At 35.9% G+C, this 17,593-nt stretch overlaps 2 protein-coding genes and 1 non-coding gene across 3 annotated transcripts; all 3 read right to left on the bottom strand.

Annotated features, from left to right (window-relative positions):
- Nucleotides 1–5,836: 5,836 nt before the first annotated feature.
- LOC145233408 (CAAX prenyl protease 1 homolog) lies at nucleotides 5,837–8,313 on the bottom strand. Its single transcript, XM_080098129.1, has 9 exons — nucleotides 8,173–8,313; nucleotides 7,935–8,024; nucleotides 7,752–7,871; nucleotides 7,474–7,653; nucleotides 7,211–7,306; nucleotides 7,043–7,153; nucleotides 6,760–6,909; nucleotides 6,551–6,667; nucleotides 5,837–6,485 (listed from the first exon to the last, which is right to left on the bottom strand). The coding sequence occupies exons 1-9, from the start codon at nucleotides 8,293–8,295 to the stop codon at nucleotides 6,372–6,374; spliced, it is 1,101 nt and encodes a 366-aa protein (XP_079954255.1). The 5' UTR covers nucleotides 8,296–8,313; the 3' UTR covers nucleotides 5,837–6,371.
- Nucleotides 8,314–11,081: 2,768 nt separating this feature from the next.
- Nucleotides 11,082–11,155, bottom strand: Trnat-ggu (transfer RNA threonine (anticodon GGU)). The gene has a single exon. It is a non-coding gene; the product is annotated as a tRNA-Thr (tRNA).
- A 600-nt stretch (nucleotides 11,156–11,755) lies between these two features.
- LOC145233598 (CAAX prenyl protease 1 homolog) lies at nucleotides 11,756–17,463 on the bottom strand. Its single transcript, XM_080098353.1, has 11 exons — nucleotides 17,317–17,463; nucleotides 15,673–15,819; nucleotides 15,242–15,328; nucleotides 14,984–15,100; nucleotides 14,630–14,782; nucleotides 14,215–14,356; nucleotides 13,886–14,053; nucleotides 13,400–13,530; nucleotides 12,865–13,008; nucleotides 12,179–12,295; nucleotides 11,756–11,953 (listed from the first exon to the last, which is right to left on the bottom strand). Exons 1-11 carry the CDS (start codon nucleotides 17,389–17,391, stop codon nucleotides 11,840–11,842), a joined length of 1,395 nt encoding a protein of 464 aa, XP_079954479.1. The 5' UTR covers nucleotides 17,392–17,463; the 3' UTR covers nucleotides 11,756–11,839.
- Between the last annotated feature and the right edge of the window lie 130 nt (nucleotides 17,464–17,593).

Raw genomic sequence — 17,593 nt, 5'->3', positions numbered from 1 at the left:
TTCTCCACACACTTCGAACAGTGTTTGTTTGACCTAAACAAAAGAAATGTTACATACTACATTCTTGGAGATTTCAACATCAACAGCCTGGCCTCAACATCCACAATAATACAGTATAAGTCAATGACAATAAGTTTAAATGCAAATATGCTAATTACAATTCCATCACATACTGCACCGTCAAATTCAATGTCAGCTATTGATCACATATATACAAATAACACAAATGATACAATTATACCTGGCCTCATAACTTTTGATATCTCTGATCATCTGCCATCATTTGCCATTGTAAGAAAGACTAGCCCAATGCAATTACAGCAGCTAAAACCAAGAAGAGACTACAGGCGTCTTAACATTGATAATTACTTATATGATGTGTATAGCATTGCAGAGACCATTCAAACAAATCAATCTATACATAAAAAATTTGAAATTTTAATAACTGAATTCCAGAATGTAATTAATCACCATGCCCCCATTACTAGTTCTGTTGGAAAAACTGCAAAACAAAGGAAACCATGGTTTACTAAAGGAATCCTTACATCCATTAAAAAGAAAAACAAACTGTACAAACAATGTGTTGCTATTGGTAAAATAAGTGACAAATACAAACAATATGCAAAAAGGCTAAAAAACATTATCAGAGCAGCAAAACAAAATTATTACAAAACCTTATTTGATAATAACACAAATAATACGAAAAAGACATGGCAACTTATAAACAAAATTATTTCACACAGGCACTCAGCAAACCCCCGGGCATCTCATATAATCCATCAAAATAGAACACTCACCAACCCAAAGCAAATTGCTAACACTTTTAACATACATTTTTCAAGTATAGGTAAGGACATGGCTTCAAAAATTGTACCTGCAACAGTTCCACCCAAGTCATATCTTCACAATCCAATGTCCAACTCATTTCAGTTTCATGATGTATGCACAACAGAAGTGTATAATATCATCCATAATCTCGACGAAAAAAAATCCATAGGTCCATACGAAATTCCAATCCGTCTAATCAAGCTTGCAGCTCCTGCTCTTTCACCAATTCTTTGCACACTTTTTAATGATGCAGTTCAGGTTGGTTCATTTCCAAATTCCTTAAAAATCGCCAAAGTCATTCCACTTTTCAAAGCAGGTTGTGCCAAACAATTAGGAAATTATCGTCCCATCTCCTTACTTCCTATCTTTTCTAAAATATTCGAAAAACTTATATACAAGCGTATGGCAACCTTTTTGGAAAAATATCATGTATTAACAAAACATCAAAATGGATTTAGACCTTTACATTCCACAAACTTAACAATTGCTGAAATTCATGACAACTTAGTTGCAGCAAAGGACAAAAAACTTCACACTTGTGCTATATTTCTAGACTTAGCTAAAGCATTTGATACAGTCAATCATGAAGTATTACTTCAAAAGCTTGAACATTATGGCTTTCGTGGACACATAAACATGTTTCTCAGAAGTTATTTAAATAGAAGACAACAAAGCACTTGCTTTTCAGGACACCGATCACCATTTTGCTACTTGACATGTGACGTACCGCAAGGCTCAGTCCTTGGCCCTCTGCTCTTTTTAATTTACATTAATGACCTTCCGACTGCATCCAACTTCGAAACCCGTTTGTTTGCCGATGACACCTGTCTCTGGATGTCCAATGATAACATTTCAACACTGCAAATGACCGTCAATGAAGAACTGACAAAGGTTGACAAGTGGATGAGAGCCAATCAACTGTCCCTCAATCACACAAAAACCAAATATATGATGTTTTCTCCGCAATCCGCTTCCTTCAATCTGCGAATCTCTGTAAATGGTAAGGAATTGGAAAAAGTAAAGTCACTAAAATATCTGGGTGTGATTTTTGATGAGAAAATGTCTTGGGCTGAACACATCCACTTCATCCGAAATAAAATTGCTTCAGCTGCAGGAGTTTTCTCCAAGCTAAGACATTATCTGCAATCATCAACGCTACGCTGTCTTTATTTTTCCTTGGTGCATCCACACCTCCTTTATGGATTACTCTCTTGGGGTTTTGCAAACAAAACCGACATACACCAACTGTCAGTTATGCAAAATAGAATTTTAAAAATCATGACCAACAGCCCTCTTCGAACCTCAATTAACAAGTTGTACAAAAAAACTAACATTCTCAAATTACATGACATGCACAACATGGAATTGGCAAAATTTGCGTTTCAGTTCGTACACAAAAGACTGCCTCCGGCTTTCGACAACTTTTTCACTTTCACTTCATTAATACATAAACATGCAACAAGAGGTGCCACAACACAAAAATTTTTCGTTCCCCAAGTTTCTTCAAGCCGAGCCCAAAATACACTCAGATACAAGTGCACCACAGTTTGGAATAAACTACCCAACAAATTAACTAACAAAAAAACTGGATTAAAAGCTTTCATGAATAACAGCAAATCTTTAATACTGGAAACATATACATGAGTCATGACTGTCACTCTATAAATTCCCAAGATTAGCTGTTCATTTGGCATGCACCACACCACGTGGTGCATTATTTACATTCCACGGGGTGTTATGGTCTTGATTACTTACGCAACCCAATTACCGCTTCCTAATTATCCCTCCAGACAGGTGTGCGATTACTGCCTGAAGAAATGCAAACTGAACTACTGTTATTGTCGTATTTTCACATGTGTTCATGTTTATTATTTACTCGATGCATTTAAAACGGTTGTCACGCAGTGCTTACTTTATATTTTTTCTTCTTGTGTTTACAATTTGTACTAAAAATTCACCATCAAATAGATAGGGTCAGCTTTTAAAAAATAGCCAATTGTGGTTCCAGCTGCACCCTTTTTGTTTCCACCCTTATTTCACACGTTTACCTACATGTCACCTGACCTATGATTATGCTTGGGCGCTGAAACAAATAAACAATTGATTACAATTACTACAAATTATTCAAATATCATTCCAAATAGCATATTTATTTACGCTCGGTACCAGTCACTGTGTTTTATCTGACAAAAACAAACTTTCTCATAGTTATGAATATGCATTCCATTCATACAAGGTTTTTCTCTGCTGAGAAAAAAGGCTAAACACAACAATCAGCTCCTTTTAATTGTGAATTGCACCTGATTGTAGGGGGTAGTGGGGTAAATGATAGTGCTACAGGGTAAAACAACAATCAACACCTATAAGTGGCACACTCCAGAAGCTGTCTAAATTTTATTCAATTCAGACATTGTTTAAAACATTGACCCATTTTGGGGGCTAGTGGGGTAAATGTTGGGATCAAAGGTTTGAACAAAACAATAGACAACTATAAACGGCACACTATACAAACTGTTGAAATTTTATCCAATTCGGACATTGTTCAAAATATTCACCAATTTTAGGGGGCTAGAGGGGTAAATATTGGGGCTGCAGGGTAAAACACAACAATTGACACCTATACATGACAAGTTCTACAAGCTGTCAAAATTTCATCTAATTCCGACACCATTTAAAAACCTCACCCATTTTAGGGGGTTAGTGGGGCAACTAATGAGGTTTTACACCCAAAAGTAAAAAATATGAAATTACAATGACCCAATCAAAAGTCGTGTAAATTTTTATCCAAATCGGCCAATGTTTAAATTTCTGGCCACTAGAGGTGTTTTTAGCAACATTTGTTAACACATCTGACGTCATTAGGCTGTTATCACCCCCTCTGACTGGCATGTGCAAAAACGCCCTCCAAGTAATGCACAAACACAAGCAGCATATTCTCTGGTACCTTTACTATACTGTTACTCCACAGAATTTTTTCGTTTGTGGTGCGCAGCAACATGCAAAAACGTTTTACATTTTGGGGACTAGCGGGGTAAATACTGGGGTTATTAACTCAAACGAAGCAGATGGCACATCTACATAACCATATCTACCATCTGTGAAAGTTTCATCCAAATCCACCAAAGATTTTATGCCAAAAGTGCATGGACAAACTTCGGCGGAAAAAAGAAAAAAAAAGAAAAAAAAAAAGAAAAAAAAAAAGAAAAAAACAGAGTGAAATCAAGATGTGTCCCCTTCAGGGAAGGGGACCCATAATAACAATTGGCCTTAAACAAAACGCTTTAGGGCTGTTTGACATTAGGTCAGGTGCAGCAACTTAGCCGGTTAAATATACTTAAAACAAAATACTGAGTCAGGCCCGTTTCTTTTTTAAAGAAACCTAAGCCCAACCCAGGCCCGATTAAAGCCGACTTACAACCCTAGGTTATATGCCCTTATTCTATTTCCATATTCCAATAATTGTCTACAAAAGCAGCCCAGAAAAAATACAGTGTAAAAGCTATACCCTGCAATAATAATAAAAATCATTGTCATCCAACATTAACCCATGTTATCACTACTACTACAAAAATTTCACAGTCTTTTATCGAGCTAAAACCATTCAAGCAGTAGCTCAGACAGCAAGCACCTAGAGAGTAAACGATACCATACAAACAAACGGTATAGTAAGTACGACATCGTCCAACATTAACCTAGGAACCTTACCTGGCGACGATGCAAATAAAAGTTCCAAAAGAAAATCAACCATTTTGAAACCAGCACATAAGCAAAAACATACATCCTGCAAATTTTCGTTCTAGAGACCTTGTGGCAAATAAAAGTCTAACTGGAGTGACAGGAACTAGTTTCGACACGAGCGTTTATAGCGAATCTTGTCATGTGATTTAGACAATACATGTAATTGGATTCCATGCGAAATAGTCAAAGGACTGTTGATCTCACACACTGAGGTAAAAGAGGCATTCAAATACATACCAACCCGTGACTCTGACAAACCCGTGACATACCAACCCGTGACTCTGACAAATAAAAAAAAATGGCCATTGTCCTGACGAAGGTGTCTTCTATGGGAAGTCGAAACGTCGATTATTTATCACATAAACTGCTGGAAAAGCAGTACCCGGGTTATAAATTATGTCTGACAGCAAAAGTTATAGAAATATAAAATAGAATATAAAGAAATAGAAATATAAAATAGAATATTCTTTATAGAAATATAAAATAGAATATAAAGAAATAGAAATATAAAATAGAATATTCTTTATAGAAATATAAAATTGTGATCACAGATGTCTCTTTTTAAGTTATGAAGGTGTGAACGGTAAGCATCGCCCTCGTAAGCGTTTGTCTGCGCACAAGGTATAGTTGTATTTGTAACCCGAGCAGAATCCATTGTTATGATTCAAAGGCATTTGGAGGTGGCGTAAACAACACACACGAGCTAATGGCTTTTGTAATAGTCAGTGGCGCAAATCCATTGTTAATATTGCGAATGAGTTTTTTTAATTTCGTAGGAGTCATTTTTTCTACAATGAAGTCACAAGCACATGCTAAATATAATGATGACATAATACGCAAATAAAAATGAAGAAATCGCAATAAGACCAAATATGACCGGACATAAAATTTGCAACAGAATGTAGCCTACATTTACGTCGTGAAAATGCGGTCCTACTGGCTTTTTCAACTGTGATACTTAAATGTAAAAACTTACCAAAAGGTTTGGGCACAGGTTATCTGGCAAACTTGTGTTCGTTTTAAAACAAAGCTGAACAGAAAAGGTTGATTTCAAAAAATCCCCGCAGATAAACTATGAGTGTGTAGAGGTAGTTAAAAAAATCTCAATCTCGGTCAAAACTGTGATTTTCAGCACAATAATCTTGGTGCTGCCGCCTGGTGGACAAAACAAAACCAAATACAAACAGCGTCAAGTAGAGAGTACAAGTTGTCTTGAGACCAATGTTGTATTAAAGAGGTGCATATGTTCAGGATTGTTTTAGCACTAGCAGTTTATTTTGTCAGAAACAATTTTACGTCCATAAAGCATTATCACATCATATATCATTCACAAATTTTGCAACAACATTGAGAGTTTCTTCCATCCGAAATGCAACACTATTTTCTGTGTTCGTTTTAAAAACATACCCACACCAGTAAAACACCGTCATAATCAAGTCAGTTTCAATAAGTGTTTACGATTTAAGAGCACCCTAAAAACTGAAAAAAAGTTTGTCTACACAAGAACAGGAATTGTAGCCTAGTGGTAAACTAACGAAGAACAACATTTACATTCTACCCAAAGGATTGTTGGTTTCATCAATACAGAATTTTAACATTTTGTCATTAACCTGCAACAATCACACCCCTGACCATACAAAAAACATAAACTCATGTTTTTGTACCCAGCAAGCCTTAGTAACAATAGAAAAACGCTAATGCTATGACACCACTACATATTTCCATTCATAGTCAAGTAACAATATATAAGCAAAAACTACTTTAACAAAATTTCTATTAAATTCCATGTGTACATTGGTGCAATGTTATGAAAATTTGTCCTTGCTTTCTTCTATTGCTTCCAGTCGATCCTTCAAGGAAGGTCTATTGCGTTTGAAAAATGAATATAGCCAGTCATCCTCCGGAAATTCCCGATTGATCTGGGACAATATTTTCAGTTAAATAACTAAATGGATTTTTGGAAGAATTGTGTGGTGACAATTACCTTGCACAACTCAATCAGAGCCATTTTGAGATCGTCGGGTGTTTGTAATGCAGCAGCATATGCGTCGGCCTTATATTCATAATTCTTGCACACAAGATTCATGATAACATAGCCAACCTAAGACCAAATACAATACGGTGTATGCGGTAAATTTAAGTTCCGAAAAATGTGTTACTCGTCCTTCACAAAAAGTCGCGCCTAAAACATACCTCGAATACAGGCCAAAAAATGTCAAGAAAAACAATGAAAATTTTGATAATTAACGGTTTCTCTGTGACAAACCCAAATTGAGCCAAAATCGTCGATTCGCCTGATAAGATCCAAGCACTTCCGAGGATTAAAATTACCACACGGCCAATCTGGAAAATATCCAAAGTATACAACACACCACAAAGTTTGATAATGGAGTTTGATTCAAATGGCTTCTCCAGCTACTTTTTTTATTTTATCATCTTCTTTTTGCAACAAACAAACGAGCACAAACAAACTCACATATTTGATGCAAAGTGCTTTAATAGTGTGGTTGTGGATCGAGTGGCAAAGTTGGCGGTACTCAAGCGCTTCAGCCATATTATTGATCCAAATGGTTCCAGCTTTGCTTTCCTGTTTATGTCATAAGTTGTGTAAAAACTTATAGACTACTACAAAACAATCACTGACCCCTTCTGACGCCCTCTGCTCATAGGACAATGGAGTAAGTTTGTCGTTTGGAATAATCTTATGAATATTTAAACGATAAATCCAATGCGCCGAATACTGAAAATTGGTTGCAAAAACTGTTACAAAAGTTACAAAGGTGCAAGGTTCATTAATCATTTAAAACAAAAATATTAAGTTGTGATAGGTAATATATCTAACATGTTGTATAAATCAGTTTACATGTATTTTACAACCGTAAAAAATGCAAAGTACTTTTTTCCTACCGTGATTAGTGCTGATGAACAAATGATCGGAAATACGTCAACGAGGTCAGCATCAAAAAAGAGTTTTATCAATAAAAGCATGAACACAAAAAAATAACACAGAATAAAAGTGAATAGAAGATATTCTGCAATATCCGATAAAATTTCCATTGCATAATTTCCAATAAAAGACTTAACTGTCTGTAATACAAATGCAAAACAATACTGTTTAATGGCAACAATCATCATTAAAGCTGCAGCAAATGTTGAAAAACATGACGTAAGACTTTTCTATTTACCAGTTTGCTTTGCTTGTGACATTTAATCTCAATTTGAAATGTTCGGTACAGCTTCCAGGGTAGCTCAAGCAAACGTGAAATCAAAACGTACACCATGATAAGTAAGAAGGCTTGCGTCAGCTGACGAAGCAAACGAGAATGAATGAATTGTCAGTTCCCGTCATTCAAAATTTGTTACGGTACCTGATCGTGTTCTTTACTGAGACCTAGAATTTCCATCAGGCTTTCAGTCACCATCCAGAACTTACACAGCCCATTGAGCCAAAGAAAAAACTACAATGACACAAACAGAACAAGGTACCAAACACCACAACACCACAAAGGTCTACCCGTCAAAAGAGTATCCTTAGCATGTCTTCAGAATCACAACGTAAGAGAATACAACACTGGCATTGCATTATGATGGATTTATTGAACTTACCGTAGCTGTAATTGTTGAGCAAACGTAATACAAGAAATCAAATGAAATATGTTCCAATCTATAATCTCGCATTTGTTCCATTTCTTTTTGATTAATCATAGGATTCAATTGACTGTAAATCATTCCACCAGTTTTGCAAACTTTACGCTGAAACAAAGTAAACACAAGTAAGTGTCTACGCACAGAAAACCTCACATTTCAATCCGTCTCTTGTGGTACATATGATTAAATCGGGCAAGTAAGTGGGACAGGGATTTAAAAATCCTGTTCTCAAAGACCTAAAGTTTGAATGCATCGAGCTTGACCTCACACTCGGTTGTTTTTTAAGAAAATCTGGTTGGGCAGGGTTTTGGAACTTGTATTTTCAGGTTGGAGTCAAACTAAAGTTCCAATTTTGATCCGCTTACAAACTTGGACAAAAGCTTTTATTAAATAGTGCGCGGTTTATACACAGTAACCCATAAAACTTACGGCAGCCTACTCTGTACTAGACACGTACAATTTCAATACCCTTAATGTCTTTCCATATTCTACTAAAACTAACACAAATTAGGATAAACTCAATGTTTGTAAATGCGGTTGCGTTTTTTACAACAACCGATCAACAAAAATCGGTTATTCGATTGAAACTAATTGATAATATATTTATTTCCAAAAACAACAGATGCCAATATTGCGCTGTTGCAAGCCAACCATCAATATCATACAACAAAATTACCCTATCAAGCTCACCTGGCGAAAAAGCAAATACATGTTCCAGAAGAAAATCACCCATTTTGAAAGCAGCACATAGGCAAAATAATTCATTTTATAATTCTTTCCTGAAATCGAGTCGTTCAAGTCAAACTGAACAGAAACAAACCCTTGCGCAGTGCCATTTTTCACGAATGTGTCGAGGGGTGACTTAAAAAAATAAGTTTGGCCGGTTTGCTTTTATTGTCGTGTTTTGACTTTGAAAGGTGAATAAACTAGACACGTCAATAAGGCTTTTGTAATAATATTATCTTAACGCTGTCTTTGTTTCATTTTTGAAAAGGAATAGAAATGTAGAGAATAGGATCTTGTGCGGTCGAGGGAAACTTTGTGTTTCCGATTTAAACTACATCAGCTTTTAACTCCTGTAGCTCCAAACATTTTCAAGCTTGCGTACTGGTAAATTTTAAAATACTTTTAAAGGTTCGCTGTTTTATGGAATGTAAGCTAAGACCGATGATATTCCAGCAACAGTAAATCAAAACCATAACGTTTTGTTATGTCCTATGTTAGCGATCTCTGCAAATTCTGCCCGTTTGTGGAGAACATAGCGGGTCTGCACCCACAAACATTCTAGCGATTGTTTTTTAAACGTCGTGTGTGTAGATATTGATAAATAGGGGGGGGGCAGACAGGTTTCTTGTGGGACGCCCATTCTTGGACGACGTAGCCTGCTTTACGGACCCTTGTCGCCGTTGAGGGCAAATCTACGGTTTCTGAAAGCTCTATGATCCGACAAACTATGCGTCTATTCGGAAAAAAAACAAGAAGCCACAATGCTGTGTACGTAACATGCTGTGAGGTCGACAAACGCATCACATGCCTTCTTTTCGTACAAAAAGCTGTCCTTATTTCCATCACACATGGACTTGATGTATGGTCGCTCTGCCGCACCGAAACCCAGCATGCTCGTGGGGAATCAGCGGATCGATAGCAAACAAAGAGAATCTATTCCTGGATTTTAAAAAAGTGTACATAGCAGAGCAGTCGAAAGTTTTTTGGATCCTCTTAGGCTCGTGCGGTTTCGGAATGGCAACCATTATAGCGCGTCTTCAGATTTTATGATATTTTAGTAGGGACATCTAGAAGGGTTTTTACGTAACAAAACTTATTCAGCTAAGGACTGATACACCGCAAGCCTAAAGTAATAACTGGACAGTGAGAGTCAGCGTCTGAAGTTTATTTTAGTAGGGACATCTAGAAGGGTTTTTACGTAACAAAACTTATTCAGCTAAGGACTGATACACCGCAAGCCTAAAGTAATAACTGGACAGTGAGAGTCAGCGTCTGAAGTTTATTTGAACGTTTAAGCTAAAGGGCGGTGGAAAATCTCTGGAGGAAAGTTTGTGGAAGTACGTTCTCCAGCAGGCTAGAATCGTCCCAAGCTTTGACACCTCTTTTAGCCGACTCGCGATCTTTCGACTTGTATATCCCATTCATTGCCAATTACGATACAATAGAGTTGTCGAAGATAGGTTCAAGCGACGGAAGAGCCTTGATCTGCCAGTGATGTTGTTTATGGTGTTACATGACAGCCGACTCGTTGGGTTGTGTAAATTCAACGGTTTACAACCTCTGTTCAGCGTTGAATTCGTTTTTTCATAAAGCCGGACAAGTCGTGTCAGATGAGACACTCTGAGAGCTGTGTTTTTTTCGACTGCATGGGATTGATTGTTTATGTTGCCGGAGAGACGGTGCTACAGAAGGTCTGCACACATAGCATCCGGGGAGATTTCTGGACTTATTTGTCATGGGGCTTGTATAGTTCCCAGTTGACTTTTTAAAAATTCCATCGCTTGTAAGGCCCACTCAAGATTGTGACCACGGTTTTCGAAGCAGTATTCAACGAGGACCGATGGTGAGAATTAGGGAACTTTTCTAGAATACACCTGGCCAAGTGCCAGCTGTTGGGACCAGAGCTAGATTGTTTTTAGTGTTTAGAACCGTGTAGCAGAACGATGTTACACTTCGCGGCTGCAGTTAGCCAAGCATTCTCCAGGGCTACTGGAATTGTAACCCCAGTTTGGCTGCCGAGAAATAAAGTCTCCGGCTTGGGAAATTAGATAATATGTATTGAGGCACCGTACCAAATCAGCCGATCACCGACGACCCACCACTATACTGCAAGGCGTAGGCTAGGGAAATCTATAGACTATAGTCTGCGGTGGGATTCGAACCCACGACAGAAGTCTTACCGGGACTCGCGCTCTACCAACTGAGCTACACAGGCTCAGTGAAGAATCCGCCGAAGCACCGTTGCCTGCCTCGTATAGGCCTGGCGTACTGATAATTGTTTCAGTGTAAATAACGTTGTTGAGCTATTTCCAGCTTTGTAGTTGTTTTGGTACAATGGTATCACTCTGGAACCTTTCACCAAGCGAAATAAGCTAATCCCAACCAAGGTATGACTTGATTCTGAAGCAAAAAGCCAAGTACGTCAAGCTACTATTTGTTAAACTGGTTGTAGTGCGTGCAACTCAATGCAACACTTACAGTAGATGCAACTTGATTTTTAAAGTTGGGTTGGGACTGTTTTTTTTTCCACAATATGCTCCAGTGAAGTATTCACAATTAGCGGTTAATGCAAAGTTAACTGTTTGACCTATATAACTGATATACAGGTGTCAGTAAGCAAAACTCATCCAATGCCACACCGGATTCATACAATGTGCAATTTCATAGTGTTTGTATGCTGTATGTTTTTGTGGCGTTGTTGCTTAACCATCAGGACCAAAAACAGACAGTGATTGCAAAGAAACATGAGAGTTGGACCTACCAGCCAACCTTTAAGTATTGTTTTCACAAAAAATTAAAAATATAGACTAGGTAATGGAGAGAGCAGCTTCATTTATTAGCTCGTTTTGTGAAAAACTTGTTGTATATAACCAACACTGCAGTTAAATACCCATAAATACTATTCAGATTTGTATTTAATTCTGTCCATAGCTCTCACTCGCTCAAGCAAAGATGGGTGAGAAAGATGGCAAATTGAATACAACCAATCATCAACCGGAAATCCTGAGTTGTCCTGTTGTGAAATGACATTGAAAGATGAAGAAGTTTGCACATACAATGAATATAACGGCAGTTAATTTCATAGATGAAACACAATTAAAATCAATGTTGTAAGTTTAGGGGGGAAAATAACGTTTAATTACTTATTCTTTCAGAGCTTTTTTATTGTGAATAATTGTAGTCTAAATATAAATCAGGAAAGTTTGCTTTAATTGGTGGGAGTAAGTTACAACAATACCTTAAACAACTTGAGTAAAGCCATTTTTAGGTTGTCGCGTTTCCCCAAACCGACTGAGAATTCGTCAGCCTGATACTCAAAGCGCCTTGTCATCAAATTAACCAAAACTGATTCCACCTGAAAAAGTTTTTAAATAAAGTAAAAATAAACTCAAGAGTTATTAAAATATAATGACTCAATTTTCAGCAAAAACATACAAACAGAGTTTATGTAAGCACAACACTATACAAGAACGCATGGATATAAGTAACATATAACATGTTAAACCAATAGCTAAGCAAATTTAATTACAACACAATTATGACTCAAAAATTGCACAAAATACTATACACGCAGTTTTATGTGCCATAAGCACTGTGAAGAGAGGTAGTTGGTAGTTGAGGCTAATTTAACTAAAAATTAAAGAAAGCCACCTTGAAAAAGATTTTTGGCAACTTCAAAATACATGCTGTGTGACATTTTTGATAAGAAATTGAAATAATTTTGGAAACATTGTTACAATAAATAAATTTGGAAGCATGCAAAGCACTTCAGATGAAGCATAGATCAAAAGCCAAATTCCACATTTTGAAATTTTGAAATTTTATTCAGAAAATTAAAGGCCAAAATACTGTAAGTAAAAAAGGCAATTGATGCTTAAAAGGTGTTCACATTAACAACAAATATCTCAGGGTAAAGTATCTTACCTCATTTATGGGTGAAAATATGTAACTGAATACAATCAACAATTTTATCAAGATTGGCTGGACATCGACAAATCCAAAGGCTGAGAAAAGTATTGATTGATTCATCAACTTGCCAAACAAGAAGAATGAAAATAGAATGCTGACCTAAAAAACAATTGAGTAGTAACAATTTAACATATTTTTTTGTAGAGTTGTAAATTTATAGTTATTTGTTTAAGATCAGTCTGGAACAATTTCTCATCTGCTGGGCTACATGTCACCCAAATAGCCAAGCAGGTAGGCAACAAGGTTGTGGTTTTTCATACCATCTTGACCACTTGTGCTTTGCTGAGCAACACACTTTAGTGGGATTGGTTTAACCCAGAAAAAACAGATTGGTTAAACCATATTTTACTTATCCAGCCTGCAACAAGCTAGGCAGCTCAGTGGCAGACTCAAAGTGTACACAGGCAGTTGAAAGGCCACAGAAAATAACAATCAAGAGAAGAAACATGCAGATTTTTAGTAACACATTACCACACAAAATTTCTAATACCTGGCTGATAGCAAGTTGTTTAAGTGTATGAGAAAATTTCCAGTGTCCAAGTTCATGTCCCAGAATAGCAACCACCTCGTCATTATTGCATCCAATCTTTTTCTTCTCTGGTTTGGTTTGCGGTGCTGTTTCTTTACAATTTTAAAGCAACAATTTGAACAATCAAACACTTTCATGGAAAGCATACTATATGGGATAAACTACAGCAAAAATATACACATAAAAGAATCATAGTATGCCAGGCCTACTCAAGGAGCACACACCAATTAGGCAATTCTAACAAGCATTCTTATGCAACATTGCACAGGCTTGGAAAACCTAGTCTATGATGAGATTTGAATTAATGGCAGGAGCATATCTCATTCTGGCACAACAACTGAGCTTCAATAAACAAAGATTCATGTTTGAAGTTTTTAAGGAACATTACCGACTATGTTTGTTGCTACAAAGTTGTACAGATATTAGTAACATAAATTTGACTTTTACCTGTTTCATCTCCAACTGCTTGATCACCTTTGTCGTCTTCTTTTGTTGACTCTGGTTCTGTTTTTTCAACAGGTGAATAATCTTCAAGCAGTGTGTCGTACAAAACTATCCGCTTGTTCTTGTGAAATCCATACAGGTATGCATTGCTGTGTGCGGAACGTTTCGAACCTAAGTTGCAAACAAAAGATAATACCAAGTGTTCTATTTCACTCTTAAGCTATTAACATGTAAAATGAAATTGCAAAATCATAACAAGTTAGGTATACTGCGGGCAGACAAAGAGAGCGGTACTCTCTATGCTGCAATACAACAGTTGGTCAAGTTCCCACCTTCTACAACAAACAGCTTTTTTAGTGGGAACTTCAATGAAGATGCAAGTTCTTCAATTTTGCTTTTTAGTTCCCCATCAGGCAGTGGAGTATATTTGTCAAACAGTGGTGCGATATATTCTGGGTAGACATGCATAATAATCTAAAAAACACAATCGTTTTAAACTGCAAAAGTAATGTGATTTTCAACTGTCTTAAAACAACACCAATAAACAAACACATAGCTAAACTATGTAGTCAGTGTTTTTAGGTAAGGGCAATGACCTGCAATAGTTTACTGAAAAACATGATAAATAAATGAGTAATGGTAGTGTATATTTTAAGTTTTTGTGGATTTTCTGCCGATGTATAATAATCCACAAAAACTTAAACAATAGACTTTAATATGGTAAAAAGCTTCGGAAAAGGTTCTTACCAGTAAAAAGACAAAGATCATAGCCCATGCATAGACAAAGAAATAATCCCCTCCGATTTGAATGACATAAATGATGAGAGAAATAAGTGGAATGGTAATGAGTTGGGTGACAACAAATTTCTTTACAAGATCTTTCAAGTAGAAACCTAAAGTCTAAATACAAAATATAACTTACGTAAGATATTGAATTTAGCTTGAATTCTGAGATTTTAGTTAAACAAAACCATAAACAAGAATATTTTAAATAATAAACACAGTTCTGTATACTATAAATCTCCTTAAGTCAAAGATGTAGACGACAATCATATATCCATTATTTACATGTCAAAATGAACAAAAATGGATTTGCATTACCATTTTGTTAAATCCATGTCTTTCTTCAATAACAAAAGTGCTGTACAGTGACCACGGCAAAGATAGAATTGTTGAAATTACACCACCAAGGACAATGAAAAGCAATGAATGAGTAATCTAAAAACACAGAAAAATTGTAACAAGGAATACTATTATCAGTATTTAATCAACGTTTTTATCAATAAGAAAATGAGGTTACATTTTAATTGAAAAAAGGAATAGATAAATTATCTGTACAATTTAAAACAGTAATGATACCTCCCTGTCTTCACTAAGACCCATGCTCTCCAATAACTTTCCTGATAGCATCCACAGCAAGGGAATTCCATTAAAACACAGAATAAACTATGGAAAGAAAACATAGAAATTGTATACTGGATGTTCAACAGGGAGTTAATGCTACTTTAACACACTTTGCATAAAATATGTTCTAAAAGAATAGACATAAATCTATGTGAAAGATTGGGCACACTTAAAAACTTCTGTGGAAAAAGTTTTTAAGGCTACCAAAGACAATTTTAGTATCAAAACCATCACAATAAAGTAGTTTAACTGCACATTATTTGACATCAAGACGAAACCTCCCATATTTCATTCAGAACCTTAACTAAAGACCTAATCCCAACTGAAAGCCTTTCTAATAGCATGATTTGGCGGTCTTTGGTGCAAACTTAAAATGAACTGCTTACTGTGCTTTCACATTGAGAGTAGAGGCCATGCCAAAATCCATATGAACTTCTATCCAATGCATAGTTCCTCGCTTTTTCAAAGTTGGTTTGGTCAATTACCGATTCCAATTCATCTGGGAGTTTGCGGACATTTTCATAAACCTTGTGCTAAAAAAAACAGAAAAGGTCTAAAAATATCCATAAAAATTTGGGTCACACTAAAAGCAGAAAAACAGAAGAGGGAAAAGCAGGAAATCAGCACTAAAAGCAGAAAAGAAAGGAAAAGCAGAAAAAAGGGAAATTTGTGTTTTCTAAAACAGGGAAAAAATAATTCCAGAAAAACAGGAAAAGAGTGAAATTTCTTGTTTCATTACGAAAAGCAGAAAAACGGGAAATGTTTCTTTATTTGTTTTTTATACCTTTCTAATGGGCTACTCTAAAATACGCAATCTATGGCTATAAGGGTCAAGGTGAGGGATTGTAATACAAATAAATTTATTATTTAATTTAGATAGCTTTTGGACCTAATTTTCTTAATGTTAACATGTGGTACCATACAGTGCTTTGTACCACTTTCAACACATATGAGAATATTAAGTCCATACTCGGAATCTAAAACTAAATTATAGTGTTATTTTTATTATAAACCTTTACCCAGACCCTAAAAGCCCTAACCATCAACATTTTATAGATTGTGTATTTTGGAGGAGCCCCTTTCTAACTCGTAAAAATCATTTGAATGTGATCTATTAGCGTTCTACATCGATTGTGTGTTGTGTCCGATACTGAAAAACAAGAAATGTTTTTTATTTGTTTATTTCCCGTCTTTTCTGTATTTTGACACAATCAATGTAGAACGCTATTAGAACACTTTCGAATGGTTTTTAAGAGCTAGAACGGCAAAAAAAACAAATAAAGAAACACTTCCCGTTTTTCTGCTTTTCATATTTCTTGTATAAATTTTTTATGAAACAAGAAATTTTACTCTTTTTCTGGAATTATTTTTTCCCTCTTTTAGAAAAGACAAATTTCCCTTGTTTCTGCTTTTGCTTTCTTTTCTGCTTTTAGTGTTGATTCCCTGCTTTTCCCACTTTTCTGTTTTTCTGCTTTTAGTGTTACCCTAAAAATTTGGGCTACTCTAAAATACGCAATCTACACAATCTACGCAAACTATACGCAATCTACTAAAAAAAATTAACTAAGATGTTGACGGTTAGGGCTATTAGGGTCAGGGTGAGGGTTTGTGATACAAATAACTTTATAATTTAATTTCAGATGCCTTTCAGGTCTAATTTTCTCACAAGTGTTAACATGCGGTACCATATAGTGTTTAGTACCACTCTCAACACATATTAAGCCCAAACTGGACATCTAAAACTAAATTATAGTGTTATTTTTATTATAAACCCTCACCCAGACCCTAAAAGCCCTAACCGTCAACATTTTAAAAAGTTGCATACGTTTTATAAGTAGATTGCGTACAGATTGCGTAGATTGCGTAGATTGCGTAGATTGCGTATTTTAGAGGAGCCCTAAAAATTTAGCAAAACAGGAAAAGGAACATTTTTTAAGAAAAATCGCAAGCAAGCTGCAAACATACAATTTTTATGGCATTAAATAAATCAAGCCTAGCAGGCAAGAAAGTAAGAAACGTAAATGTTATACCTGTCGACTAGATAAATAAGTATCCCAAAAATAGACCAACCACATAAATGCCAACACGGAAGAGAACACATCCATTTTCGTTTTTTCCCAAAAGTTGCAATTCAAGGAAACCAACTTCAAAACATGTTTGTAAATTGAAAACCGTACATCCGATGAGAGCAACAAACGCTTTTTCTAATTTATTTTTACGATTTCTGTGCACTTTACAATTCATAAACTTTTACGCTGCTATAGACAATAGTTGCGCAAGATTGTAAAGTTTTCTGTTATATCTGAT

The sequence above is a fragment of the Phallusia mammillata genome, chromosome 6 (genome assembly GCF_965637545.1).
Source record: "Phallusia mammillata chromosome 6, kaPhaMamm4.hap1.1, whole genome shotgun sequence".
Taxonomy (NCBI): Eukaryota; Metazoa; Chordata; class Ascidiacea; order Phlebobranchia; family Ascidiidae; genus Phallusia; species Phallusia mammillata.
This window is presented reverse-complemented; position numbering and strand designations above follow the sequence as displayed.